We start from the raw sequence: 27,950 nt of genomic DNA, 5'->3' as shown, positions 1-27,950 counted from the left end.
GGACTCAGCATCCATGGACTCCAGGGCACAGAAGGACAGATGGCGATGCCTGGGCCTCAGCGGCCCCTGCCAGGCAAGGTGACCTCTGAGCTGAGACAGGAAAATGGGGGCCCCGCCCTGGAGGGCTTCCTGAAGGAGGGGGCTCTTTCCAGTGAGCCAAGTGGTGAAGGGCGCTCAAGGCTAATGCAGGAGCACGAGAGGCCCCGGGGAGGCAGTGAGGAGCAGGTGCGTCGGGGCGCAGACTCGGGTCTGAAGATTGGGAGCCACCTGCACGTGAAAAGGCAGCCCTCCCAGGACCGTGTAAGCGCTGAGAGCCCGGGAAGACCCCCTGCGGCTCAGGGAGGAGGATGCCGTTGGGGAGGCAGGGCCCCAGCTGGACGCACCGTCGGACGTCTCGCCTCAGAGCCAAGGCCTGGAGCCCCAGGGGCTGCGCCTGTGTCTCACGGCGGGGAGACTGTGCCTGGGCAGGGCTGGAATTGCGTCTGGTCGGGGAGGGGTAGGGGGTCTGTGGGGCAGCTGCGCTAGGGTTTGGAAACTCAAGTGGCCGCCCCGGAGGGGAGCAGCAAGTCTCCTGCACGGGCAGCAGCACCTAAGGAGTGGCCGGAGACCCCAGCAATGGCCACCATCACCATCAGAGGCTGCACCTGCTCGCTCACGACACGTCCAGCCCACCCTAACCTCAGGGCCCGGCACGAGGAACTGGCCGGGGAGCCACACGGCCACCAGCCGCAAGAACAGTCGCTCCCCTTTCCTCTCACGTGAGCTTTATTTTGGGGGTCAACACGTTTCCTCAGGTTGTCCAGAAAGAGGATACGGAAGAACGGCCCCCAGAACCACAGACTCCACAGCGGCTGCTGGCCGCGGGCCCTTGGGGCAGGAGGCCTGTGACTCACGGCCCACTTCCACGGTGCAGAGGCTCCTGGCCTGCGACGCGCCAGCAGCCGGGCGGGCAGGGAAGCGCAGGCGGCTCTTGGGAGCAGGGTGAGTGGCTCCGGCAGCCCTGCATCCAACCAGCAACCCGAGGCCGCGAGGGACACTCCCGAGAGAGAGGACGAAGCCCACCGGGCAGGAGGCTGCCCTAGGGGAGGCCTCGGAGACCGGCCTTCCCCTTCCGCCTCCGGGCGGAGCCGGACCAGGAGCGACCACGGCAAAGCCTCGTCTTCCGCTCCCGCCGCCCGTCCATCCCCCACTGAACAAAACTTCCCGTGTGGCCTGGAGCCACGGCCGTCGCTCGGGACAAACTCTGACGCCTCATGAGCGAGCGACGCAGGCGCCCAGACGTGTGGGACGTTCCGAGGCCCTGGCCGCCTCCCTGCACCTGCTGGCCCACGGAGGAGGAGGGGAGGGCGAGGGCCATGCAGGGCGCGATGCTGGGAAGGGCAGCTTAGACGGGGAGGGACCAGCCCCGCTGCAGGGGACCCGGACCTCCTCCTCACAAGGAGCGGCCGCGTGCCGCCCCCTCCTGAACGAGGCCCCCAGCCCGTCGGGGCAGCACGGGCCCTCGAGACCAGTGTTCACTGGGTACATACGTGTCACGTGCTGAACCACCACGGGACCGCTCCCCAGACAGCGGGGAAGGGGCAGCAGCCCCGCTAAGCCCTCCCCACGGCTTTCTGCTCCAATTCTCAAGAAAAGACCCTGGGACCCACTGTGCCCACCCTCCTCTCAGGGCATCACCCTAAAAAGACGGGGCCACAACCACGGAGCCGACTGTCCCCTCCCACCCGTGTGTTCCCAGTCCCGAGAGGGACCCCGCTGTGCAGGGGTCCTCACGCAGCCACAGCCCCCGGGCCGACCCGGCGCCGGCCCTACCTTGTTGAGCTCCCTCAGTTTGCTCTTGGCGGCGGCCGCGTCCTCCTGCTCCGTGGCCAGCAGCTTCTCCTTCTCTTCCAGCTGGCGTTTCAGAATTGCCACGGGGTCACCCTTCTGAGTGGCCTAGAGATGCCCACAGAGCCGCGTTAATGGGGGTGGGCAGACGCCTGGCTTGAGACTCACCCCGACCATCAGACCCCGACCCAAAAGCAGAGCGGCGGGCTGACGGTGCGGGAGCGGCGCCATCCCGACGGCACACACTTCTGGGGGCGGCCCCCGCCTCTGCCGCCCGGTCGGCCAGGCCTCGGGCCCAAAGCTCCGGACCCCTGGGGTAGTTGTGGGAGCATGGTGCTTCCCTAACCCAGGTCGATGGTGGCCAGGGCCTCTTCCCGGCCTGCTGGGGGCCATCGGCCATCGTCTCTGGCTTGGTGCCCATCCCTCAGCTGCTGGAGGCGGCCTGCAAGCTGCCAGCTGAAGCGTGGAGGCCCGGGTGCAGGGTGGGGGTGGGGGGTAGGTACCTGGGGACAGTGGCCTGAGCTGAGTTCAGGCCTCTCTTGTTGGAGGGGAGTGGCCACCTTGACCTCTGGCCACTTCAGGCCCAGGAGACGGCCCAACACTCACTGAGCAAGGAGCTCCTGTAACCGCAGGACCCGTCACCACTCAGCAAGGGCTGGGGCGGGGGTGTGGTGACCCCAGTGGCCTCAGGACACTCCCAACATCTCTCACCACTGAGGTGCCACAAAATCCTCCAGCAAAGTTACCTACAATTCCAGCTGTTTAAGGAACAAACACGCCCCGCGGCGCCTCCTGGGGGCAGCTCGTGGCCATAAGCACCAGACAGAGAGAAACCAGAGGGACAAACACCCTCCTTCCTGAGCCCGAGCTCCGGCCACAAACCAGCGGGGCCCAGCTCCTGGCCCCCCAGACGCCCCACCCCGGCCCTTAACAGCCCTCCTGCTGCAGCGGCTGGGCTGCAGCTGAAGCAGAAGCATCTGCAGGTGATTCACGCAGCGCGACCTGGGGAGGGGGACAGAGTTCTGCCGAGAGGCAAGAGGAGGTGTTCCAGGAACACTCCGTGCAGCTTGTCAAGGCGGGTGCGGCCAGCCTGCGGGGCACCACCCAGGGGAGGCCGGGGCCCAAGACCAGGAAACCACTGCCACTCACTGGCCCCTGGGGTAGGGGGAGGGCGCACCTTATGCCACGTGTCCTGGACGACACCTGCTTTCTCGGACAGGATCTCGATGAGCCGCTGGGCCTCGCCCTCACTGAACACCATGCTTCCGACCGTGGAGACCAGCGTCTTGTAGGGGAGGCAGAGCGGGCTGTCGGTCTCTGGGGGCCCTGCGCAGAAGGGAAGGGGCAGTGACTCACACTCGGGCACCAGCCACCAAGCCCGTCACACCCCAGAGCGGCAGAGGCCAGTCAGAGCCGAGGCCTCTGTCCGGCTGCCCAGGGTCCGCGGGCCGAGTGCAGCGAGCCCGCCCTGGGGTCTCAGGTCCTGTTCAAAAACAGCAGCGGGGAAGGTCCCCAGGAAAGGAAGGCTGAGTATTCCTGGGTTGGAGGAGATGTCCCCCTACTTTTTCATCATCAAAGTGAGCAGATTTGGGCAAGGCATACTTTCCCATAGGTGCTTTTTTCCTTCCTTCTTTTCCCAGCAAACTGCCTGGGCCAGCTGTGGCTGCGCGCCACCCAGCGAGGCTCACGCCCCTGCCAAGACAAAGCCCCGCCGTCGGGGAGCAGGAGGCCGCCTCCCCGACGTCCTGGTTCAGACCCTCTATTTCCAGCTCTCCCTGGATGAAGCTTAAGGCAGGTTTCAGGACAGGGATGGCTGGGTTCGTCCAGAACAGGGCTGCCTGCTCGCCGGTCCATTAGCGCATGACCTGCTGGAGGACACAGAGCCATGTGCCAACAGCCAGCTGTCACTCCTGGACGCCCGACGCCCCCACGAAAGCTTCACTCTCACGCAGCCCCTCACACAACCCCAAAGACACGAAAGGGCGAACAGAGACGCCCCGTCTGGCAGCTCCTTGTGCTGAGGCCCCAAACGGCCCACGAGCTGCGGAACGACAGCGCCCCAAACAAGCTGAAACAAAGCCCAGCGGCACCTGCAGCCAAGCCCACCTCACTGAGGACAGCCAGGGGAAGGTTTCCATGGCAACCTGAAATTCTCTGGCTTGTCACAATATTTTCACTCCCTAGTCACAATATTTTCATTACAAGTCAAAGCACTTAGCAGGATCCCCTAATAAAGGGGACGTGGCACGTGGGCGAGCTGGTTGCTACGAGCACCTTCATTTTAGAACTTTTTACCCCGCGAAGCTCGGGAGTAAAAATCACCACGCTGACATTAAAGGCCTAGGAGCTTGAGGGTGTCATGAAAACTGGGAGGTGGGGGGAGGCCCCCTTCAGCCTTCATTCTTTTCACTGAAATATGTACGTAAAATAATTTTAACGGTAAACTTCTGCACCCTAGAGACAATTCAAGTACAGCTAAGCCAAAAGAGAAGGAACCACTCGGACGAAAACCTCACGGTCAGCATTCTGGTCTCTGGGCTTCCTGCTCTGCCCCGTCGGCCTGCAGACCGACGTTTCTGCCAGGGTTTTTCAGAAGAGGGAGGTCGGCCGGAGTCAGACTGGGCAGGATGGCCTCTCTGAAGCTGGCCACTCAGATGTTTTCCTCTCCGGAATCACAGAGGCCTGTTCCTGCGCTGCCCCACACGCTGCCCCCAGCCATGCCGGCTGCCAGGCACCTGCCATGTGGCTGGTGGTGGGAACTGGGGTGGCTCCCAGGGGAGCACACACCAGATTCTGAAAACTTGGTATAGAAAACAAAAGAATGCAAAATACGTGCAATAATTTTTTTATATTGATTGCATATTGAAATGATATGATAGCATTTTGGGTAACTGGGTTAAATGAAACATATTAAAATGAATTCCATGTGTCTCTCATTTTAGTGTGGCTCACACACAGTGTATTTCTGTGGGGCAGGCTGGCTACTCCTTTCCAGCCCTGGGGCCCCAAAGCACCGCCTGCTGAAGCCCTGGCAGCCCGGTCCCTGCAGAGGCCCCAGAGTGACCATCCGCCTAGGCCCCAGAGCGCCTGCTGCACTGCCCCCACCCCTGACCGGGGGAGGGGACGCAGACCTGGATAACACAGCTACACTTCCCTATGGAATGCCGCATCCTTCACGGCCACTACCCCAGTGGTCTCACAAATGCATTCCCTCCAGGAGGGCCCTGTGCACAGAACGTTCCTGAGAGTATTCTGGGAGTGTCATTCTAACACATATTTGTTACAACTTTCTCATGTAATTATACTAAATTGTATTAGATGTTCTAGTGAACAAAGTCACAAAAACTTGTAACAAGTGGAACACCCCAAAGCTATGTAACAGCAGAACGTTAACTCTCCTTGCCCACCCCCCACAGAAACTTCCACGGCCTTCTCCATTCCCATACAAACACTTCAGAATTATTTTTAGAGAGATATAACTTTACATGTTTTCATTAAGGTAAGAACGGTGCCATCTTTATTCTCCCCAAATCAGGGGAAGTAAAACTGAAAGAAAGCAAAGTACTGGGAACCAGAACTCTGGGCCTCGTGTGAGTGGCATTTATTTCTGGGTTTCAGGGCCCACGAGGCGGGCCCGCTGACCCATACACAGAGGACTAACGTGTCCCCCGGCAAAGGCTCGAAGGCTAGAAATAATCCTTGGGGTTGTCGAATCTTAAGGCCCTAAGAGAAATTTGTCAGAGACTCAACATCTATTCTGTGAAGCCACAGGCTTCACAAAGACCACGTGGCAGTGAACTCCCGTGAGACGGGAGCAGCCAAGGCTTCGCCCACGTTGGTGAGTCTGAAATTCCAGGTACGGACGGGCCCGGACGCCTTGGGGAGGAACCAGGCAGCAGAAGGGCACGGTGGCCGGGCAGGGCCAGCGTCTCACTGCTCTGGAGTAACCCGGGCTCCTGCCTGGCCAGGGACGCAGCGAACACCCCAAGCGCTGGGCCCTGCAGGGACGGGGCAGCCTCCCCTGAGCGGGTGGCCTTGGCCATGGTCCTTTCCCTCCAGGCGACAGCTCCCACGGGGTCCAGGTCAGAACCCGCAGAGCTGCGGACGCATCGAGGAGAGCTAGAAACGAGATTGCTGTGTGCCATCTCCTGACCTTTAGTGCTGACAGCTAACTCAGTGAAAAATAAATAAAACCACCACGGAGCTGAACACATCCACGGGCCATTTCCGGCCTGCAGGTCATCCCTGTCCTTGGGCTGTGGGCACCCTGGTCAGAGCAAGGCCCCTGGAGCCAGGTGGTCTGGGCTTGAATCTCGGCTCAGCTCCCTCCCACCTGTGCATCCTTGGGCAAGTGGCTTCACCTCTCTGAGCCTGTTTCCTCGTCTGTGAAATGCGGGCAACGGCAATGTGCTGGGCACAGGGTAAAGCACGGCAGAACCGATCAACAGGGCCAGGAGCACCACACACCCTGACCCCTCCTTGGGCGGACAGCGCCCCAGTGAGGAACTTGGGTGGGGAGGCAGGGGGTGAAGCAACTCTGCCTTCCTCTGCACCCCCAGCTGGCGCCCACGCCCCCGGGAGCAGAGCGCTGGGGCCCAAGGCCCCTGCTCGCACCACTGTCTTTGCACACGAGGTCAAGCAGGCAGCGCGTTTAGGGAAACGAGGGGCCCTCTGCCTCCCTGGGCTCTGGGCTGCGAAGCACTCAGCGCTTGGATAACGTGCCTCAAATTCCAAAACTACGCTCCCTTTTGTGACCACGCCGGGAGGCTTAATCACCCCAAATTAAACCTGTCCTGCAAAAAGGGCTTAGGAGTCTCCCCCTCTCACCGTCGACCGTGGGGTCTCAGCCACCGGGGACTTGGCGCTGTTTCAGCAGCAGCCCCTCCAGGTCCGGGCCCTGGAAGCCCTGCCTGCTCATGCCCGGCTCAGTCAAGCGACCAGGAGGCGTCAGAACAGCTGCAGGAACTGCGTGCACACAGCTGTCATCGAGGGAGTTACTGCCAGGCCCTGGCACGGGCGTCAAGAGCTCCAGCTCCACTCCAGCTGCTGCTGCAGATGCCCGGCAGCCCTGTGCAGATGGTCTCCAGACATGAAGTATGCACCTACTGTGTACCCTGCATTCTGCAAAATCCTGGAAAGGCCTGTGGGACTCCCAGCTAGGAGAGGGGAGGAGACCCCGGACACGGAATCAGGCAGCAGAGCCACAGGGCACCTGGGGAAGCAGCCACGGCATTGCCGGCGAGGCTTTTAACGCAGGAGATGCTTGCGCCAAACACTACCAGGCGGAGAGCAGGCGGGGCCAGGGCTTCCGGAAGGGGAGGGAGTGGCAGGGATGACCCGAGGCTGGTGAAGCAGAGGCAGGTGGCGCTGGCGTGGATCCCAGGGATCCGGGCTTCACCTCGTGGGCAAAGGAGCAGTGCCAGGGAGTGAGCAACGTTTGCACTTGAGGACACCTGGGGGCCAAGGCTGGAGGCAGGTCAGGGAGGAGCCCAGGGCCAGGGCTGAGCGTACTCAGGAAGCGGGGTGGCGGTGACATCCCAGGGCTCTGACAGCAGACACGGGTGGGGTCCTGGAGGCCGGAGGAGAACTCCAACGGCAAAGACGCTCACGTCCCAGGGAACGTCCAGACCGGTTCTGAAGGCCTCTGCTCACACACACAGGTGCAGGCCGAATGGCAGCTGCTAGCTCGGGACCCTGCAGGGGCGTCACCCCAACAGTGTGGGTGGGGGACCTGCATGCTCCCCCCAACAGGAAGCCAGACCCCAGCCTCAGGAAGCCCCCCAGGACATCCCCAATCACCTGAGCCAAACTCAGGTCAAAGACCAGGGCCCCAGGAAGGGCCCCTGCGCCTCCTGGAAGCCCAGCACTTCCCAAGCAATCGTCAGATTCAGAAACAGAGCCAAGCCCCCAACTCCCGCTGACCCCAAGTCCAGAGGGCGGCCACCGTGTCCAGAAACAAGGAACCTGGGCCACCCCCCCAGTTGCACGTTCACGGACAGTGGCCGTGAAGGGTCCTCCTGAGCCTTCGGGAAAGCAACCCTTCGAGGCCCTCGATGGAAGATCCACCAAATGCGTCAAGAGACGCAGCTGCAGCTCCTGCCGCCCTCACAAGCTGCTGGTCTGCACCATGGCGGTCAAGGGCAGCACACACGCGGCCGACCCCAAGCCCGGCTCAGGCTGAAGCCCAGCACTGCCCAGGGCTTCTGCCTCCCGACAGGGTGCAGGCCTCAGATCAGCGGCTGCACTGGACCCTGGCAATGGCGTTTTAAGTGCACTGGAGAAAAGGACAAATAATGTCAAGAGCAACCCTACTTGGGGCCTTTGAATCAGGCCTTTTCATTTGGTTGGAGAAAAAAATAATCTCTTGACAAACTGGGAGATTGTACACATAATGATGTCTAATGGAGTTTTTAAAAAATCCTATAAATTGAATGACTGTATTTTTCCCTTTATACTTTTGCTTTTCCCCCCAAATTTTAACAAAATCAATTTTAAATCTGAAAAAAGAACACATCACAGTATTTCTTAAAGAAATACAACCCCTGGAGGGCCTTTGCGCAAGCTCCTTCCTCGGGCCTGAGGGGACCAGGAGGTCTGACCTACTGCCTGCAGGAAGGACGGGGAACGTACAACCTCGGGCCTCCTGCCCTGGCAGTGATGGGAGCCACAGCGCCACCCCATTTGACAGGACTGAACGGAGAGCCCTGGAAGAATGTCTTCCACCAGCTTCTCTGAGACGTGACACCAGACTCGCTTCCCCAGGGGATGTTTTGTTCTTTCAAAAAGAAGAAAGGGAAAAGTTGAGTTTGAAGAACTTACACAGAAAGTGAAAAAAGCTCATGAGCTCTGCAGTTTTCTTCAGAGCTTCAGACCCTGAGAAACTAAGTTAAGTTCAAAAGAGAGGCTCAAACGTAATCTCCACACACCCCCTCTGTGCCTCGGCCTGCGCGGGAGGGGCAGCTGCTGGTGGCCGAGCCTGGGCGGGTGCAGACGGAGACCCAGGCCCGGGGTCCCAACTCTCCCTTCTGGGAAGTCTTGAAACAGAGCTGAGCTTTGGTTTCTGCTATCCTAAAACAGGTAAAAATACAAACCCACCTTAAAGGAAGTTGGGGGATAAATGCACAGAAAGAGCCCCCCCACACACACCAGGCTGGAGCACAGTGGGGCCTGTTCCCCGGTACCCCGGCCTCAGGCACAGCAGCCCGCGGGGCACAAAGGATGGGGGGGCGGTGGGACAGCAGGAGGCAGGGGTACAGCTACTGTCCAGTCACACGGCTCAAGATGAGGCCCTGTGGGCTACAGACACCCCGAATGAAGGTCTCCTGGTGGGTCTGGCCCCTGCCCTGTTACGTTACAGAACATGACCCTATTCCTGCATCTCCCGGGGTCCAGCAGCGGCAGGAGGCCTCTCACAGCACGGAGCTGACACCCCTAGGACGCTGCCAGGTCCCGGATGCAGCAACTACCTTTATCTCTCGTCTGACCTCAGTCACCACCACCTGCTGGGTGCCCAGGGGCTGGGGCAGCCCAAGAAGCACTGGCCACTTCCCCTCCTCAACCTGCGCCCCCGAAGGAGCAGGAGTTCTCTCTGCGGCTCAGAGGACGCTCGGGGCCCTGAGGTCAGGGCTGGGCTCCCTCGTGGCGCCCGAAGGGGTGGCACCTCCACTTTGGTACAAGGAGGGCCTGTTTCTTCAACTCACAGACAAATAATGGAGTTTTGGTTTCTCTTCCATTAACAAGAATACGTGTTACAGAAAAACTGGAAAATGCAGAAGGGTAAAGGGAAGAAAATAAAATTCACCCACAGTCCTCCCCGCAAAGATGGCCCTTCTGCCCCGTGGACCTGTGAGCGCATCGGACTCAGCCGTCGTGGGGTCGTGCGGGCCGGTCTGAGGGTACCTCCACCTCCTGGGGGCTGGCTGGGCCCTGACATGATGGTCTCTGGTCCCCGGTAGATGGCCCGCGTCCGCGTTAAGGGCCAGGGTCTGGCATGATGCCAGGCACAGAGTCCAAGAGGAGGGCCGCCCGGCCTCAGCCTCGCTCGGCAGTGATACCCGCAAACCAAGCCCCCGTGGCAGCACGAGTCCCAGGGCTCGGGCCCAACTCAGGTTCCAGAAGGTGCCTCCTGTCCGGCCCAAGTCTGGGCATCCAGTTCCCCAGGCCTGGCTCGCACTGTGTTTGCGTGGACTCCCTTCCAGGAGCTGAGGAACGGCCCTGCCGAGACGGCCCCAAACCACCCCCATATCCGCTCACTTCCTGGGCAAGAAGCGTGCTTTCCTGATGAACACGAATACTTGCCGCGGTGGCTCTCGGAGAACAAATCAGCGGAGGCCTGGACAGTGCCACCGACTTGGAAGCTTCAGTTCTGGAAGTTTCCACTTCGTTATGATTCCGTGAATCCCCTCTTCTCCAGACACTGGGGAAAGAATCCGTGCTTCTGTTTCAAAACCAAGTGTTTTCTCGTAGTCCACACCTGGGCTCCTGACGGCCCTGAAATCGCCACCATCTCCACGGAGCCACGTGAGCCAAGGTCAGGTTGGGGGGGTGGCACTCGCGTGGGCCCATCACCACGGGAACCGTCTGCTGCGCCAGGCCTCCGGAGGGTAAGGCAGATAGAGCTTGTCTTCCTAAATTAAGAATGCACCTGCCTTCTGACTTAGCAATTACCTACCTAGGAATTCACGTTACAGAGATACTCACCCAGTGATACACATACGCCACTGCAGCATTAATTTTAGCAGCAAAAGAACGGCACACTGCTTCATGGCATTTAAATAAATGACGTTATGGTCACGCCGTGGGCTATGATGCAGCTGAAAGCGGCAGCCCTGGGGCGCGCTGAGGAACGAAGGAGGCAAGTCCGTCTCTGCAGCGCAGGCCCGCTGCGTGTGCCGTGTGATGGGCGGGGCATCTCCGGGGCCCCCCAGGAGGTGGGTGGTGGCTGCGATGGAGTGGAGAGGAAGACTCTCAATTCTTTCCTTCCACGCTTCCATACTGTTTGAATTTTGTTTGCTGCAAGCACACATTTACACAATAAATTTTAAAAAGGATTAGGAAGGTGGGTGTTCACTGTCAAGTCTGGTCAGGGACAAGGGGTGAAAACCTGTCACACAGTCTCGATTTGCTCCTGTAGGAAGATCAGATCAGAAGTTCCGGAATAGCTCCAACTCGGGCCTGTGGAAGTGTGTCCTGTGCCCGATCTCCTCTGGGGCTCCTGTCAGCGGAGGCCCTGCTGGGACAACCAGGTGTCAGGTAAGGCCTGGACAACTGAGGGAGCCACCCCAGCTCCAGGGCTGGTCTTGCTGCTGACGTGCCACATGTGTGGGCCAGCCACAGGCTCTGGGAGCTCACTCACGGCTTCTGTGATGTGTGGGACAACGGGGAGCTCCCTCCCACCCCACTCAGGACACAGACAGAACAAAGACGGAGGAACTCCTGACGCCACACAGGGCTGCAAAGACAGGTCCATTTTCACGGGGCCTCCTGCAAGGTGACCCAAGAGGCCCCCTCACTCCCGATGGCTCTTGTTTAGAAAAGCTTTGTCCAGTAGAACCTTCTGTGCTGATGGAGATGGTCTTCATCTGCACTGTCCAAACGGGCAGCCACTGGCCCTGTGGAACTACTGAGACCTTGAGTGCTGTTTTCACTGACTTTTGATTGATTTGAATGTTAACTGGCCCCACGTGACCAGCAGCTCCTGTACTGATCAGCGCAGCCCCAGAACCTAGCTCTCTGGTGCCAACGGTTAAATCTCGTGGCCCTAGACCCTCCCCTGCCCGAGTCCAGGTCCCCTCCCCCAAGCTCTCTTCCTGGCCTGCTCCACACCAGCGATGCAGACCCCCTCCCCAACCATCTCCCCCATCCCCGCAGCATGATTATCAGGACACCTCACCCCCCAAGGCATTCACACCTCCAGGCCCCCGAGTTTCTGGATGCCCAGGGCCAGTCAGCCAGCGGGGATCTGTCCACAGTTCCCTCGAGGGGGTACCCATGGCCCTGAAGAAATGGGGTGGGTGGCCCCCAAACCGACTGAGTCCCGGCTGGCAGGCAAGGAGGTCAAGGGCAGGCAGCTGGGGTGACCTCAGCCTTTCAGGTCAAGGGAGGAAGGCGGAACACGAGGTGTAACTAAGTGAAGGGAACGCGGCCTGCTTCTCACTGGGCAACGCGGCCACAGGGGCAAAAAGCTCAATGTGAGTCAGATGAACTGGACCCTGAGCTCCACAAACAAGCTGTGATCGCAAGGGAAGTGTGAGCTGGTTCCATGAGCCACGGGAAAAGCCGAGCCGCCCATCCACACCCGTCCTCGTACCCTCAACCACCATGGCTGTGGCGGACGTGGCTCAGCGGGGAATGCAGGGGAAGTCAGAGCGACAGGCTCACTGTGCCCTCGGGAAGCGGTCCTTCACAGGCGCAGCTGCAAAGCTGCTCGAAGCCAAGCCCTTACAGAAAGAGCCCACCTCCCCTTCCTGCCCCTGCCCCCACCCCCAGCAGACTCGGGGCCCTGACCATCCCTGCAACAGCACCGGCATCTCCGGGGAGCTGCTTAGAAATGCAGCATCTCGGGCCCCGCTGGGAACCACTGAGTCTTTATCTTAACAAGACCCTGCACGTCAAAGCCCGAGAAGCCCTGCCCTGGGGGGATCTCCACGGAGACGGGGGGGGGGGGGGGGTGGGAGGGCAGCGGCGGACAGGGGCCTGCATCCATCTCGAGGGCCCACCAACCGTGGGAAAACGGGGGAAAGCACGTGGGGCACGTTCAGGAAAATGAAAAACCAAAAGCGTGTTCCCGTTTCTGACTCTTCAGAGTTGAAGAATGAAGCAATTCGCCGCTCAGGTGTCACATCACCCGCAGGCCACCCGGTGTGGCTGTGCTCTCTTTGGGGCCTGTCCACGTGCTACACGGCTGGCCGTGTGGCCCAGCGCCCCGCCCTTCGTGATTTTCTCCCTGCAACCTCGGAGTCACAGCCCCCTGCCACCTGAGTTGATCAGTACCAATTTCGGCCATCTTTCCTATTTTCTAGGGTTTGATTTCTTTTTACGTTAACTCTAATTGATACACACCTGACATTTTCACAGGGGCTGAGGAGACCCTTCCAAACCTTAAACATCCTGCCTAGGATCACTGCCTTGACCTGTCCCCTCCCCGCCCTGAAGCGCAGGTGAGATGCAGTCTAGTTAGGACCACTCTCTTCCCTGACCTGCTGGCCTCGGTCCAGCACCCTACTGTAATTACAATAGTTTGGGGCTGTGTTCACACATCAGACAGACCGGCCTTCCAATAGCCACTTAAAAATCTATTCAGTATTCTTATTTTTCCCTCCAGAGGGAACTTTTAAGCCCACTGAAATTTTGGCAGGAAGAACAGTAAACTACTAGGTTAACTTGGGAGTGACTATCATTTTATCTGTAATATTTAATCTTTCTTATTCTGAACCATGGTATTTTTTCTGTTCAAATTTCCTCTTATACCACCTCAGGCGAGCTGCTCTGTGGGTTCACACGGGTGGTAAGTTAGGTCTTCCTCCCAACAAGGTTCTTTATTATCTGCAAATTAGGACAATTTTGCCTTCCTTTCTAATATTATCATGTTTCTGTTTCATACCTTACTTCAGTGGCCAAAGCCATACCCAGTAACGATGACCCCAGGAAGCTCTAGTGTGAACACACCTGATGCGCGAGAAGCCAGAGAACAGGCGGCTCTCACCTGCGTCCCCGTCTTCTGCCTCGAATGCCCGCCTCCCAGGGGCAAGTGGAGCAACACCGTGAAGACAGGGCAGCGTGCTCTCCCTCCGCCACGGCGTCAGGGCTGAGGCTGAGCGCCTGGGCTTTCAAAGGGCCTGAGAGGCTGGCGTGGCCTGTGGGGCAAGGTGGGCCGGTCCCTGACCCTCACATGGGACGAGTGTCGCCTGAGTAAATACCCCCCCAGAAGTTGGGGCGGAGGAAACAGCAAAGCGGATACAGCTTCACAGAGGGACAAACGTAGGGCCCTGCCTACCGGGCACAGGTCCAAACGTTTCAAAGCCCCTAATGTACCTCACCGAGACAAATGCAATTAATTTTCCAAATCAACTAATGGCTAATCTAAGAAAGAAAGAAATCTAGAGAGAAAGAGAAGAAGAGAGAGAGAGAGAGAGAGAGAGAGAGAAAGGGAGGGACAGAGAAAGAAAACATCAGACTATTGTATCAAGTGAGTGATGAATATGAAAGAGGAACTCACGGGCCCAATTTCTACAGTAATCCGTACTAAAAAGATAACGGAAATTCATGTTCTACATTATCTAATATATGTATCTGATACATAATATCTATTTTAATGTCCTATTAATGCTCCATTACATAAAGGGCGTGGGGGGGTAGCGAAGAGGGAAAACTGGGAGGCAGGGGTGTGGATGCCACTGTTTCTCAGAAATGTCATCCTACTGCTATTCATGCAACAAACATCTAGAAAAGAACAAAGCTATGCTAAAACACCAGGTGAGGTAAGAACGCAGAACAGGCTGACGCAGCCAGACGTTTGAGAAAGACTGCAAGACACGGAACTGTCCTAGACTGGGTGGTGGATGGCGTCACGGCTCCTAATCCTCACCTCTCCTCAACTCACACCTTTTCCCAGGTCACTCCGCAGTCCCTCCCACTGGGGACAGTAGACTTCCTGCCCCTTGACTCAGGCTCAGTCTCATGGCCTGCTCTGGCCAACAGGATGCTGGTTTGAGCAGTGCCCTGTCACAGCTCTGCCACAACCGTGGGAGGGCCTCTGCCCTCGAGAGCCACTGATGCCTCGGCCAGGGCCCCAGAAGAAACACGTAGAAGAGACCTACGTTCAACCTGCAGCAGGAGCTGAACCAGTTAAACTGCAGCATGAAGCAGAGCCACCAGCCGAGATAACCCCAACCAGTCAACCTCCAGCCAAGTCAACAGAAACATGAGCAGGAATAAACGACTGACACTGTAAGACCCTGAATTCTGGGATGTTTGTTATGCAGCCATGTGGCGATAGCTGACTGATACAGATGGCTTCCCCAAAGGGAATCCATAAGCCACTTAAAGACAGCTTTTCCCTCCAAATTCATAAAGAAATCAAAGCTACTCACCAGGCTCACCTTTCTTCTTAGACCCAGACTTCTTCTTCGCAGGAGCCTCTTGCTTTGGTGCCTCCTGGCTCTGGACCATATCTGCATTTTTGCCCTGGGTAGGAGGTGACTCTGCCTTTTTACCCTGATTGGCAGATGCATCCACCTTTTTGCCCTGGTTGGGGGACCCTTCTGACTTTCTGCCCTGGTTCAAGTTTCCCTCTGCCTTTTTGCCTTGATTGGGGGCCCCTTCTGCTTTTTTCCCCTGGTTTGCAACACCCTCCGCCTTTGTGCCCTGATTAGCAACCGAATCTGCCTTTTTGCCCTGATTCTGGCCCCCCTCCGCTTTCCTGCCCTGGTTGGGGGTCCCCTCTGCCTTCTTGCCCTGGTTGGAGGCCCCTTCTGCCTTCTTCCCCTGGTTGGAGGCCCCTTCTGCCTTCTTGCCCTGGTTGGGGGTCCCCTCTGCCTTCTTGCCCTGGTTGGGGGTTCCCTCTGCCTTTTTACTCTGGTTCTGAACCACTTCTACCTTTTTGCCCTGATTGGGGCTCCCCTCTACCTTTCTGCCCTGGTTTGGGGTACCCTCCTCCTTTTTGCCCTGATTCTGAACTCCCTCTGCCTTTTTGCCCTGATTCTGGGCCCCCTCGGCTTTTTTGCCCTGATTCTGGGCCCCCTCTGCCTTCTTGTCCTGGTTCTGGGGCCCCTCTGCCTTCTTGCCCTGGTTGGAGGCCCCTTCTGCCTTCTTTCCCTGGTTGGAGGCCCCTTCTGGCTTCTTGCCCTGGTTGGGGGTCCCCTCTGCCTTCTTGCCCTGGTTCTGGGCCCCCTCTGCCTTCTTGCCCTGGTTGGGGGTCCCCTCTGCCTTCTTGCCCTGGTTCTGGACCCCTTCTGCCTTCTTTCCCTGGTTGGAGGCCGCTTCTGCCTTCTTGCCCTGATTCTGGGCCCCCTGTGTCTTCTTGCCTTGGTTGGGGGTCCCTTCTGCCTTCTTGCCCTGATTCTGGGTCCCTTCTGCCTTCTTTCCCTGATTCTGGGCCCCCTCTGCCTTCTTGCCCTGATTCTGGGCCCCCTCTGTCTTCTTGCCCTGGTTGGGGGTCCCCTCTGTCTTCTTGCCCTGGTTGGGGGCCCCCTCTGCCTTCTTGCCCTGGTTCTGGGCCCCCTCTGCCTTCTTGCCCTGGTTCTGGGCCCCCTCTGCCTTCTTGCCCTGGTTCTGGGCCCCCTCTGCCTTCTTGCCCTGGTTCTGGGCCCCCTCTGCCTTCTTGCCCTGGTTCTGGGCCCCCTCTGCCTTCTTGCCCTGGTTGGGGGCCCCCTCTCCCTTCTTGCCCTGGTTCTGGGCCCCCTCTGCCTTCTTGCCCTGGTTGGGGGCCCCCTCTCCCTTCTTGCCCAGGTTGGAGGCCCCCTCTCCCTTCTTGCCCTGGTTGGGGGCCCCCTCTGCCTTCTTGCTCTGCATAGCACTGGTGGCAGAGGCACTGCCCTTGGCACCCACTGGGGACACAACCACCATAGGGACCTCCTTGGGAGCGGCTTCCAAAATGGCAGCCTTTGAGGCAAGAACCTGGATGGAATTTACTACAGAACTGACTGCTGGTTCCACCTTTGCCACTTTTTTCTCCTTCTTCTTTTTGTCCTTAGGGGAAGAAGCCGGCTTCTCCTGGGGCATGGCTGGTACCGTGGCTACAGGGGGAATGACCACGGGGGACTGGACTGGGGTTGGAGCCACCGCCACTGCAGGCGCCCGCACTGGGTCCTTGGGGAGGATGGTCACGTTGGGGCCTGGCTCATGGTCAGGTATCTTCCCGTTGGGTTTCTCGTCCTTTTTCTTGGTCTTTCCTTTCTTCTCCACTGTTTTCTCCTTCTTTTTCTTCTCCACTTTCTGGTGGTGAGTCTTCGCCATCTCCTTGCGCTGGTTGGCTAGAGCTTCTTCATACGACGTCTCCTTCATGGAGAACGTCGACACCAGGAAGATGCCGATGGCGGAAACAACCATGAATCCACCAAAGACCACAACCCCCAAGGTCTGGGTGTCGTAAATATCCATCCTGGCTTGCTTTCCTTTCACCTGCCAAATACATACGTGTCAATTACTTTTTGTAGAAACTGAGGTATTCAACAATCGCCACCCCTACCCCCAACACCTGACTTACGGTTTCACTAATTCTTCAGACTGATAAAGTGAAGGAAGAAACAAACTCAGGCCATCTCCGACGTCACCCATTCTCCCCGCCCCCTTCAGAAGTGAGCAACTCTTACATAAGATATTCCATTAGTGCCGGGACATACGAAGCCATGGAGAGACGGCAGCGAGGAGCTCTATAACCAGGGCACATAACACCCAGGAGACTCAGATGCCGTGATCCCAGTTCACGATGTTCCCCACCGCAGGGGTCAAAGATACACATGAGCACAAGCACCGGCCAGGTGTGAGACAATTGGGAGTAGTGAGGACTGTGGCAAACTGTCCCACTACATTAGGGCCAGGTGACGCCCAGCCACAGCTGATTACTGTAGACATGCGGGCACTGTGTTGAGAGATCTTTTGCTTTCTCACATTAGGACAGAAATTTTTTTTTCCTTAACGTGAAGTTGACTGATTTTAAAAATACCATGTGAGTCAAACCAAACACGGCTGCCGGCTCTCAGCCACAGCGTCCAGGCCAGCAGGCCCTCGCGAGCCATCTGACTCTGCTGCCTCTATTTCCTCCAGTGCTGATAAACACAACTACCCAGGGCCAAAGATGAGAACCTATGCATTACAATCCGGAAAGGTGATCAAAATTTGGTGAGGAAAAATGGCCTTTAACCAGTGATAGCTCCGAAGAGCTATGCAACCTGCAAACTTGCACATTAGGAAACAGGAAATATCAGTCTTGGGAAGCCGACCAAGTAAGACTCCAGGTTTGGAATTTCACATCCAGAGGCTGCAAAGAGGGAGGAGGACAGTGTCACCAGGTCCACTCCTCACCCGGGCGAGGGGACCCTTTGCCTGATGACACACTCCCAACCGAGAGGATGAACCACCCCTTCTTGCTGGCCGGGGACCAAAGTCCATAGGGTCAGAGGTGGCCAGGTCCACACCCATCAGCTGTCAGCCGGGCTAAATCTGACTTCAGTGAGAAACTCCAACAGGTTCATTTCTTGGATACATTCAACTTTTATCAACTAATTTTGATGCTACTACAATCACATTCCAGTCCCCTGAACTGGGGAGTGAGAAACAGCTCCCCCAGGAGGACCAGCAGTGGACCTGAGAAGGGAACGCAATAGTGAGAGGTGGGGGAGGAAGGCAGAAAGGGGGAGAGCTGAACGGCCCCCGGGTCCCCAGAGCCGGGATAGGCTGGGCCCAGGCTTCTCGGTGGCTTAAAAGTTGAGATTCCGCTTCCAGTGGCAGTGGGGGTATCTAAACAACAGTCGTGAAATCCAAATTTTGACATTAGGGCATTTGAAAGGAGGGACTGAGCAGAGAGACTGTTGTAAATGGTTCAGCATGGTGCTCTAGAACAAATGCACAGTCTCGCCGTCCTTCTACAAAACCCTTGCAGGAAGAGGGTGGAACGCGCTCTGCTCTCCACGGTGGTAAGTCTCTCAGCTGAGGCTGTGACACTTACTTCACCCAGACTGTCGCCGGGCCTGCAGCTCCAGGCCAAGCTCCACATTCCACTCCTCAGGCCCGAGGTGGACTCCTGGGGCGGGCTCTGACCCCGGGCCATGGGTTCTGGCAGCGAGATGCACAGCCAGGGCCCCTCACACATGACAGTCGGGAGAGGCCACCCCACACGAGCCCTTCGGGATCCTCGCAGCCGAGTGTGCAAAAGGCCTGGAGGGGGGTCCCGTGGGCGGGAGGACAGGGGCAGGAAGCTGGAACGTTCCAGGCCCCGTTCTAACCCTGCTGCTTGGAGGGCGTCCACCAACCGAAACTCCTGGTCCTCACAAGCACCCCTCAGAACTTCACGTTTCAGGTACAAAGCAACACCATAACCACTATATCCATCCTATTCAGATGACAAAAACCCTTTGACCTTCTGTACAGCACAGGGAACTCTACTCAATGCTCTGTAATCACCTACATGGGAAAAGAATCTGAAAAAGAATGGATATAAAAATCCTTTGAAACACCCCTTCTCCAGAGGCAGCACCATGCCAGGGGCCCGGGTCACCCCGGCTGCGGGTCCGTAAGCCCCGGGTGGCGTCCCCAACAAGCCCTGGAGGGTGGGGCCCCTGGAGCCCCAGGGCCACCAGCCCCCACGATGGGCGCCTGCCCCCCACCGTGGGCTCTGCAGACGTGTGGTTTGGTTAGAAAAGCCACGGTTGAAAAGTCAGCTTTGACTCTCAAGTTAGGCAAACACGGGATACAAAAATATATTCTCTGTCAGGGGCACAGAGTGGAGAAAAGCCAGCTGGGAGAGCACCTCCCTCCGCAGTGGACAGACGGACGTCTGAGTCCATCACAGATGTGTCTTCCCAACTCTGCAGGACCGCTGCTCCAGAAAGAAACTGCATCCCCACCACTAACTCCTGAGTAAGAGTTTCTTTGAAAGGACGCTTTCACAGGAAAATGAAAAGCCCTAGAGTTGTGGTAACTCAGTGAAACAGTGAAGGCTCAGGACACATCACCATCACCACGGACAGCCAAGAAGTCGAGGTGGAAGCCGCCTTCCCGCTGCCCCGCAGAGTCGGCTCCTGCTCGAGGGGCGGGAGTACCACCCGTGCTCACAGGCACAGCAAAGCCAGCGAGGTCTCAAGGTCAGCCTTCAAGGTCAGCCTTCCAGCGCTTCGCTTCTGAAATCCCCACCATGGTAAAAGGCCCCCAGCAGGGATCTCCCGCAGGGTTTTCCCAAGGGCCGTGCCCAGGAGGGCAAAGAATCCGGCCAACCGTGCCACCGCATCCTGTGTGGGCTGACCACAAAGAACCTGCACTCTGTCAATCCCGGAAACTTCTATGAAATGTGCACTCTTATTTACTATGGCCAGTCTGCTTAGAATGCAAAGCAAAAAGGTGAAGGCCCGCCAGGGCAGGGAGCAGGAGACTGCCCAGAGGCTGGGGGACCACTCCCAGGCTTGGCCAGCTGACACCCCCGGGGCCACCTCGGGGCTCCTGAGAGAATGGCTTTCCTCTGTTCCTGGGAGTAAGGACTCGGGAACAGAAGTTAAGTGGACGCCCCAGGCACGGACTACATTTGCTGATTCATGTGGCCCGACCTGGCTTTTCCAGTCTGGCCAGTTCAGTCCAACTTGGCAATGGGGATCTGGGGACGTTTTGTGAAAAGGCCCCTCAACAGCACCCTGGGGTGGGGTCTCATCACTCTCCAGCTGCTCCTCGGGGGCCACGTGTGGGCACTTGGAGAAGCCATGGCAGGGGTGCGAGACGAAGCCTCCCGACTGAGACCAAGCCCCACTTCCTGGGCGTTAGGTGACTTACCAGGAAGGCACAATCTAAAACACAACGACGATAAAATGGAGACACTAGCAGATACGGCTGCATCAGGATCACTGTCTCCTTGTTTTTGTAAATATTATGAAATATTTCAAATATATGGAAGATTAAGAAAAATACCGTGAACGTCCATTTACCTACCACCCAGGTTTAGCAAATCCAAACATCTTTCCCCATTTACTTGAGACACATATATGTAGTATCTCATCCTTCTCTCCAGAGAGAACCAACACTCAGAATGCCACCACTTCCGCACGCGTGCGTGTGTGCTTACACATGTCCAGCACCGCTACGGTGAGGGCTGCATGAGACACCACTGCGGGCATCACCAGGTAGCATTTCATCCTCTAGGACACACCGCCGGGCCCAGGGCTGCTCCCCCAGGGCAGTGCCGCGAGCCCCGCCCTCTGCGTCCCGCACCATCTCCTGCGCTCACACCCGGATGCGTCCCCATGTGCCTCCCATGGTGAGCAGCCCTTCACGCTGCTTCCACGACGTTGTCTGCTCATACCCTTGGCCCATTTTCTAAAGGGCTGTCTTTTTCTCTCATTTGTAGGTGTCCTTTACACATTTGGATATTAACCATTTGTATCCAAGTCTGTGGTTTCTTTTTCAACCAATTTTGTTTGAAAAATTGTTTCACTGTTTTGTTTTACAGTGTTTTCTTGTTTCATTGCTACCACCCCAGAGTCAAAGAGAACCTGTTTCCTTTTTCTTTTTTTAAGGAAAAATCTGTTGCTGTCCTTTAAATCTAAATAATTACTCAGTTGTGTTGGAGAAAGGCAACGAGGCAAAAGGAACAAAGGGGTTGATACAGAGTGAAAACCTCCCTTTCACCCCTGACTCTCAGCCACCCAGGTTCCAACCACTGGGAGAAAAGTCCTTTCACTGTTTATTTTCTTCTACAAACTTCAGAACACTTTTCATAGTTGGGTTTCTAATCACCTGGGATCTACTCTGGCATAGGACAGGAAATAGGGTCAGCTTCCCCCACGGCTTAAGTTACCCAGCGCCCCTTCCGGACTGGTCCATCCCCCCTACCCCCCGACTTTCACAGCCGCCTCTGTCCCATCTGGTTTGCAGTACACGTGGATCCCTCACTGGACTCACACTTTGTTCCACCTACGTGTTATTTACGCCCTGCATCAATACTACATTTTGGCCTATGCATCCCTTCCAAAAATTCTACTGGAACTTTTATTTGAAACGCACTGAATTTACAGGTGAACATGGGGAGAGCCGATGCTGTATACCATGGGAGCTGTCGGTGAACGGAGCGTGTAGCACTCCACTTATTTCAACGTTCTTTTATACTTGCAGGGAGCTTTTATGATCTTCTCTATAGAAGTCTTACACATCTTTTTTGTTGTTGTTAAGGTTATTGCTATTTTTAAATGTACTAGAAAAAGATATCTTTTTCTTTTCCTAGCTACAACCAGCAAAGTTATTCATTTTTGCATGTGTCGTTTACCTAAATATTATGCTAAACTCTCGTCAAATCCAGGAGTTTGTGGATTCTCTTCAAGAAAAATCACCTATGAAGAGAGTAATTTCTTGCTTTCTAAGCCACACCATCGCTTCTCTCTCGTCTCACAGAGCCGGCTCCAGGCTCGCTGGTCTCACGGCCGAGTCTCCACTTCTGATCCTTCACTGTTAGATGCTGTGTTGACTGTAGGCTTTTGGTAGAAACCTTTGATCACGTTAAGCTATCTCATATTCCTAGCTACCTTTCCTTTTTTAATAGGGTATTAAATTTTAGCAAATGCTTTCTCTTTACCACCTGACATTTAATCTGAATTGGACTGAATTAAAAGAATATATTCTAATGTTAACTCACAGATGGCTCTGATGGCGTAAACACTTCTTGACGGTGGGTCTTTTCTTTTCTAATCCCTCACTAGATTTGGTCTGTTCACATTTTTATGTGGGATTCGGGTGGCTGTGCTGTCAAGTGGGGGAAGTCAGAACTCATTCTCAGACTGTTCTTACCCAGTCTTGGTAGCAAGGTCACTTCAGTCCCATAAGATGAGCTACAGAGCACCCTTTTTCCTCCATCTTTTGTAGGTTCACAAGAACTTGCCTGTAAAACTGTCAGAATCTGGTTTTTCGAGATCTGTTCTTGGAGGGGGGGAGAGTGGGTAGAGAGCTGATTTTTCTTTAACTGAAGTATAGTTGCTGTATTTATATAAGTTACAGGTGTACAATACAGTGATTCACAATTTTGAAAGGTTTTTAAAGTATAAACCTACTCCATTTATAGTTATTATAAAATATTGGCTATACTCCCCATGTTGTACAATAGAGCCTTGTAGCTTATTTTATATCTAATAGTTTGTGCCTCTTAACCTCCTACCCCTCTCTTGCCCCTCCCCGCTTCCCTCTCCCCAGTGGCAACCACTAGTTTGTTCTCTATACTGTGAATCTGCTTCTCTTTTGTTATATTCACTAGTTTGCTGTATTTTTTAGATTCCACATATAAGTGACATCATACGGTATTTTTCTTTCTCTGTCTGACTTATTTCACTTAGCACAATACCTTCTAGGTTCACCCATGTTGTCGCAAATGGCAAATTTTCATTCTTTTTTATGGCTGAGTAGTATTCCATCGTATACATATATATAAATATATATGCGATATATATATCACATCTTCTTTATCCATTCATCTGTCAATGGACATTTAGGCTGTTTCCATGTCTTGGCTATTGTAAATAGTGCTGCTATGAACACTGGGGTGCATGTATATTTCTGAATTAGTGTTTTTGTTTTTTTCAGATACATACTCAAGAGTAGGAGTGATGGGTCATATGGTAGTTCTATTTTTAGTTTTTTGAGGAACCTCCACACTGTTCTGTTTTCAACAGTGCCTGCAGATTTACATTCCCACCAACAGTGTATGAAGGTTCCCTTTGGCAGACAGCTGATTTTTAATTGCTATTTCAATTTCAATGATGATTCCAGAACCAGCTTTTGGGTTTGTGATCCAATCTATATAATTAATTTTCATTACTCCTTCCTCCAACTTCCATTGGTTTATACTGTTCTAACTTCTTGACATGAACACTCCATAATCATGGATTTATCAGTTTCTCCTGGGAATCTGTCAATTTGTGCTTTATTTGGAGGGCATCTTATTAGGTGAATATAAGATCAGAATTGTTACATCTTTCTGATAAAGTGCCTACTATTTTTTCCTCTATTATAAAGTGATCCTCTTTATCCCTAATAATGATCTTTATTTTTTCCACTTCATTCTGATTGTATGTCTGATTTGACATGAATTACACTACTATGTATAAAATAAGACAGCTAGTGGGAACCTGCTGCATAGCACAGGGAGCTCAGCTCAGTGCTCTGTGATGACCTAGATGGATGGGATGGGGGGATATATGTATATATATAGCTGATTCACTTCGTTGTACAGCAGAAACTAACACAACGTTGTAAGGCAATTATACTCCAGTTAAAAAAAAAAGTTACGCCAACTTTTGGGGGGTTAATATTGGTCTAGAATCATTTTCTGCTCTCCATTTGCAACCTTTCTGGGTTCATGTGTTTTAAGTGGAGCTCTTAAAAACAGCATATAGCTGGATTTTATTTTCAGACCAGCATGGCAATTTGTCTTTTTAACTGGTAGGGTTAGTTCACCAACATCTACTGTGATTGCCTATGTAACAGGACTCATTTATACCCTTGTTTTGTTACTCCTATTTACAATACTTTTTCTTTGCTTATTCCCCCCCTTATTTATTTGCATTCCACTGGACATCTTTTCCTCTGTGTTTGAAAGCTACACTTTTCTGTTCTTTTGTGTGTCTGTGTGCGAGCGCTCTTTTTAAAAGCTGTAATGAAAATGTCTTTTCCCCTTACGTTCTCCTAACATACACACCTGACACTTCCCAGGAGCCTTGGTGCTCCACCCGCCTCTCCCTCACACATACCTGGGCGACCTGCGGGCGCTCGGAGTTCCAGACACTCGTGTGAAATGACCCAAATGGTTCCCAATCTGTTGCTGGCCACTGCTTCCTGCACCTCACGCCTTCTTTTGAGTCTCCCCAAAGTACATCCTCGACTACTTGTTTCAGCAAGAATTTCCTCTTACATCCTCAGTCCTCACAGCCCTGGAAGGACTTCTTTCCTCCATCCTCGCTCTTCATGAATGGATTAACTGGGTACAGAATTCCGTGCTGACAGTTATTTTCTCTCACCACTTGGAAGATTATTATTTTATCTGTCTTCTGGCTTTTTTGGTTGGCAGCCGTGGCAGGGTGTGTGCTTACTATGGAAAAACATGTTGTTGAGCTGTCATTCCTTTGTAATACCTTTTAAAAATACCCCCTCACTTCTAAAATCCATCTTCAGGGTTCTAAGCCTTCACCAATGCCTTTAGATGTGTATTTATTTTTACTGTCTTAGTCAGGCTCACTGCGCTTTCGCATGTTTTTCACCAGTTCTGGAAAGCCCTTGGCCACTTAGTTCTTTGCGATTTCCTTGCTCCTGTTTCTTTGTGGTAGAAGTCCTAATTAGACTTCAATCTCTCTGTGCTACCACTCGGACATATGTTCCACTTCACCAATTGTCTCTTCAGCTGAATCTAACCAGCTCTATAATCAGTCCTTTGAGTTATTCTATTTTTTTTCAAGTTCACCTTGTTTTCTCCCTGGTGGTGTTTTTTCCCATTAATGTTTTCCACTACCTACTTTTGTACCTCTGACAGTGACTCTGGTGGGACTTTATTAAGTTGCAACCCTGTCTGGGCTGAATTTCAGGCTTGTCTCTAAAGAGCTATTTTATCTTTGCTTCAACGAGGGCTTCAGAGAAGGCAGCAGGTAAGGACACATTTTTAGATGCAGCAGCTCCTGTTAAATATTCCCAGGAGACTCTGCCTCCCCCGCCTCAGGAGAAAACAGATAAGCTCCCATGCCATCTCCCCTGGCCACTAGTCTGTCCTTTCAGTGCAGGTTTTACATGGGAGTGTCAGTGGGGTTCTCACTCCCCCCACCCAGCTCCCACCTGGATATAAAAACCAAAGACCCAAGACCCAGACTTTGGAGGACTACGCGACACCCACACTGCAGGGTCAGCTTACTTCTGGACCCAGACAGTCCCCGCCCTTGGCTTACGGGATTTGGTAATATCTTTTACTACCTTGTAAACTCAGCTATGCTTTTTAGAGAATGCTTATTAGCTCCATCTAACATTTCTAAATGTTTATAGAGAAGAGAGTTTTCAGGTCATCTCATCTAAAATTTTAAGTGTAACCTCTAATTCTTCTCTTTTTTTAATTTTCTTTTTTTTAAACCTAAAACTAAGAGAAAACCTGGTAACTAAAAGATATAGTATTCGGAAATAATTTATTTCATGTTTTAAGAGGATGGAAATAACTGACTTCCTACTTCAAAGAAACAATGCTATTCATTTTAAAGAAAGATAAAACACTAAAAATAGAAATGTCTTCTATTCTAAGCCTTGGCTTATTCATCGGCCATTTCAGATTCAATTTCTTTGCTAAGGAAAAAAAACAAAGCATTGACATGCTTTTGTGTTTCTCCAAAATAACAGTCTTTGGAAAAGTAGGCACTTAAATAGACCTAAATCTTCTGAGCGCTTACGAGGAGCCTACAGGGCTCACTACACGCCCGAGGTAGGGATCAGGAATCCTGAGTCCTCAAATCACCCACGAGCAGTTCAGATGTGCAGAGTGCTTCCTGCAGTGGACACGAAGCTCCCCGGAAGCATGATCAGTAGTCTCCCCACCGTGTCCAATCAAACCTCAGCACATCCACGCTCCAAGCGTCTGCTGTGTGAAGGCTCCACTAAATACCAATCAGGCAGGGGCCACTCCTTTACACGGTCACATGGTTATGAGAACCACCTTGAAACAGAAAAGCACAGGCATCCTGGTGGAGGAAGAGAACACACACTGTGGGGTCTCACACGCTTTGGGAAAGAGTTATTTTCTTCTTGGTTTTTCGGGTTTTACACTATTGCAAATGGGGTCTCTCTTAAATTTCATTCTCTGTTTGTTGCTGGTAATACTGACATGTAATTGATTTCTGTAGGGTGGTTCCCCCCGAGCCCCAGCAACCTTGCCTAATTCTACCAACACTTTCTTCCCAATCTTTCTATCTTCCGCTTCACTTCTCTTGAATTTTTGCACAGGGCAGGACCGCCAACACCGTGCTCAAGAGAAGGCGTGTCTGCCGGCATCCTGTTCTTCCTGATGTCAAAGCAAAACTTCTGGGTGTCTTGCTATGCAGTGCGATGTTTTCTGTAGGCTTTCCTGTAGGTGTCCCTTCATCAGGTTCTTGGTTCTCTTCTTAGCTTAGTGTTGTTAAGTTATATGTTCCCAGAAATTCACTGATGTTGTTAAAACTTGCAAAATTATCACCATGCTGAGATGAAAAAAGAAGGTTTATACGTACAATGTGTGGTAGAGCCCCCTCCTCTGGTGGTTAATAAACACCTATGACACTGCTTTGTTTTTATTTATTAGCACAAGTTGTTCATGATAACCACTCATCTTTTTAATGTCACCACATCTGTAGTGAAGTCCCATTTTACACTCTTGGTATAATTTGTGCCTTTTTCTTGACCAATATTGCTTGATATTTGTCAACATTATTCATCTTTTGTAAGAATGAACTTCTCCACTGTATATTTACTTGTTTTCTGTTTCATTAATCCCTTCTCATTGTCACTTCCTTCTGAGTGGTTTATTTTGACTTTGTTACTTCTAGAGACAGATGCTTACTTAGCTCATTAATTTTCATCTTCTTTCTTAATATATGTATTTAAAGTTATCAATTTCCCTATAAATAATATTTTAGCTACATCCTACAAGTTTTGATGTGTAGTATCTTCATCATCATTCATTTCAAAACATTTTCTATTTTCCTTTTTTTTTGACCTACAAATACATGCTAGAAGTGTTTTATTTTAACATACACATACGTGGAGATACTCTATTTATCTTTTTATTCATATTTCTAGTTTAACTGACCTCTGGTCAGACTACCTGCTCTACATAATTTCAATCCTTTCATTTGTTGAGACTGACTTTAAGGCCCTGGATACAGCCAATCTTTGAAAATTCTGAAGTCAAATACGTATTAGCTGGCTACAGTGTTTTGTTTTATTTATATAGAGCCATAGATCACATTCCTAATTTTGTTCAAAGTTCTAATCCTTAGTGATTTTTGTCTGCTTAGCTGTCAATTACTGAGAGGATATGCTAAAATTCTCTACTATGCTTATAGATTTGACCATTTCCTGTAGTTCTGTCAATTTTTGTTTTATATATTCTTTCATTTTCACCCTGTCTCTTGTAAACAAGAGTTGGATTTTTAAAATCCAGTAAGATATCTTTATGTTTTAACTGGAGTATTTAGTCAATTTACAATTTAAAAAAAAAAATTTTTTTTTTAAATTTATTTGGTTGCACTGGGTCTTTGTTGCGGCAGGTGGGATCCTTAGTTGCAGCTTGCGAACTCTTAGTTGCAGCATGCATGTGGGATCTAGTTCCCTGACCAGGGATTGAACCCGGGCCCCCTGCATTGGGAGCACAGAGTGTTAACCACTGTGCGCCATGAGGGAAGTCCCCAGTTTACATTTTAAATGCTGATATAGTT

General features: G+C 53.3%; 1 protein-coding gene across 7 annotated transcripts in view; it reads right to left on the bottom strand.

The window, feature by feature from the left end:
- Nucleotides 1-27,950, bottom strand: part of RRBP1 (ribosome binding protein 1) — a 58,420-nt gene that overhangs the window by 20,653 nt on the left and 9,817 nt on the right. For all 7 annotated transcript variants that reach the window (XM_082361506.1, XM_082361508.1, XM_082361504.1 and 4 more), the window contains exons 2-4: nucleotides 14,919-16,947; nucleotides 3,005-3,153; nucleotides 1,813-1,935 (exon numbers count right to left, since the gene is read on the bottom strand). In XM_082361506.1, coding sequence (XP_082217632.1) covers nucleotides 1,813-1,935; nucleotides 3,005-3,153; nucleotides 14,919-16,926 — 2,280 coding nt within the window. In that variant the 5' untranslated portion in view covers nucleotides 16,927-16,947. The remainder of the gene's footprint in view (nucleotides 1-1,812; nucleotides 1,936-3,004; nucleotides 3,154-14,918; nucleotides 16,948-27,950) is intronic.

The sequence above is a fragment of the Balaenoptera borealis genome (assembly GCF_965194805.1).
Source record: "Balaenoptera borealis genome assembly, chromosome: 16".
NCBI lineage: Eukaryota > Metazoa > Chordata > Mammalia > Artiodactyla > Balaenopteridae > Balaenoptera > Balaenoptera borealis.
The sequence above is the reverse complement of the archived record's forward strand: the minus strand, read 5'-3'. Positions and strand labels throughout refer to the sequence as shown.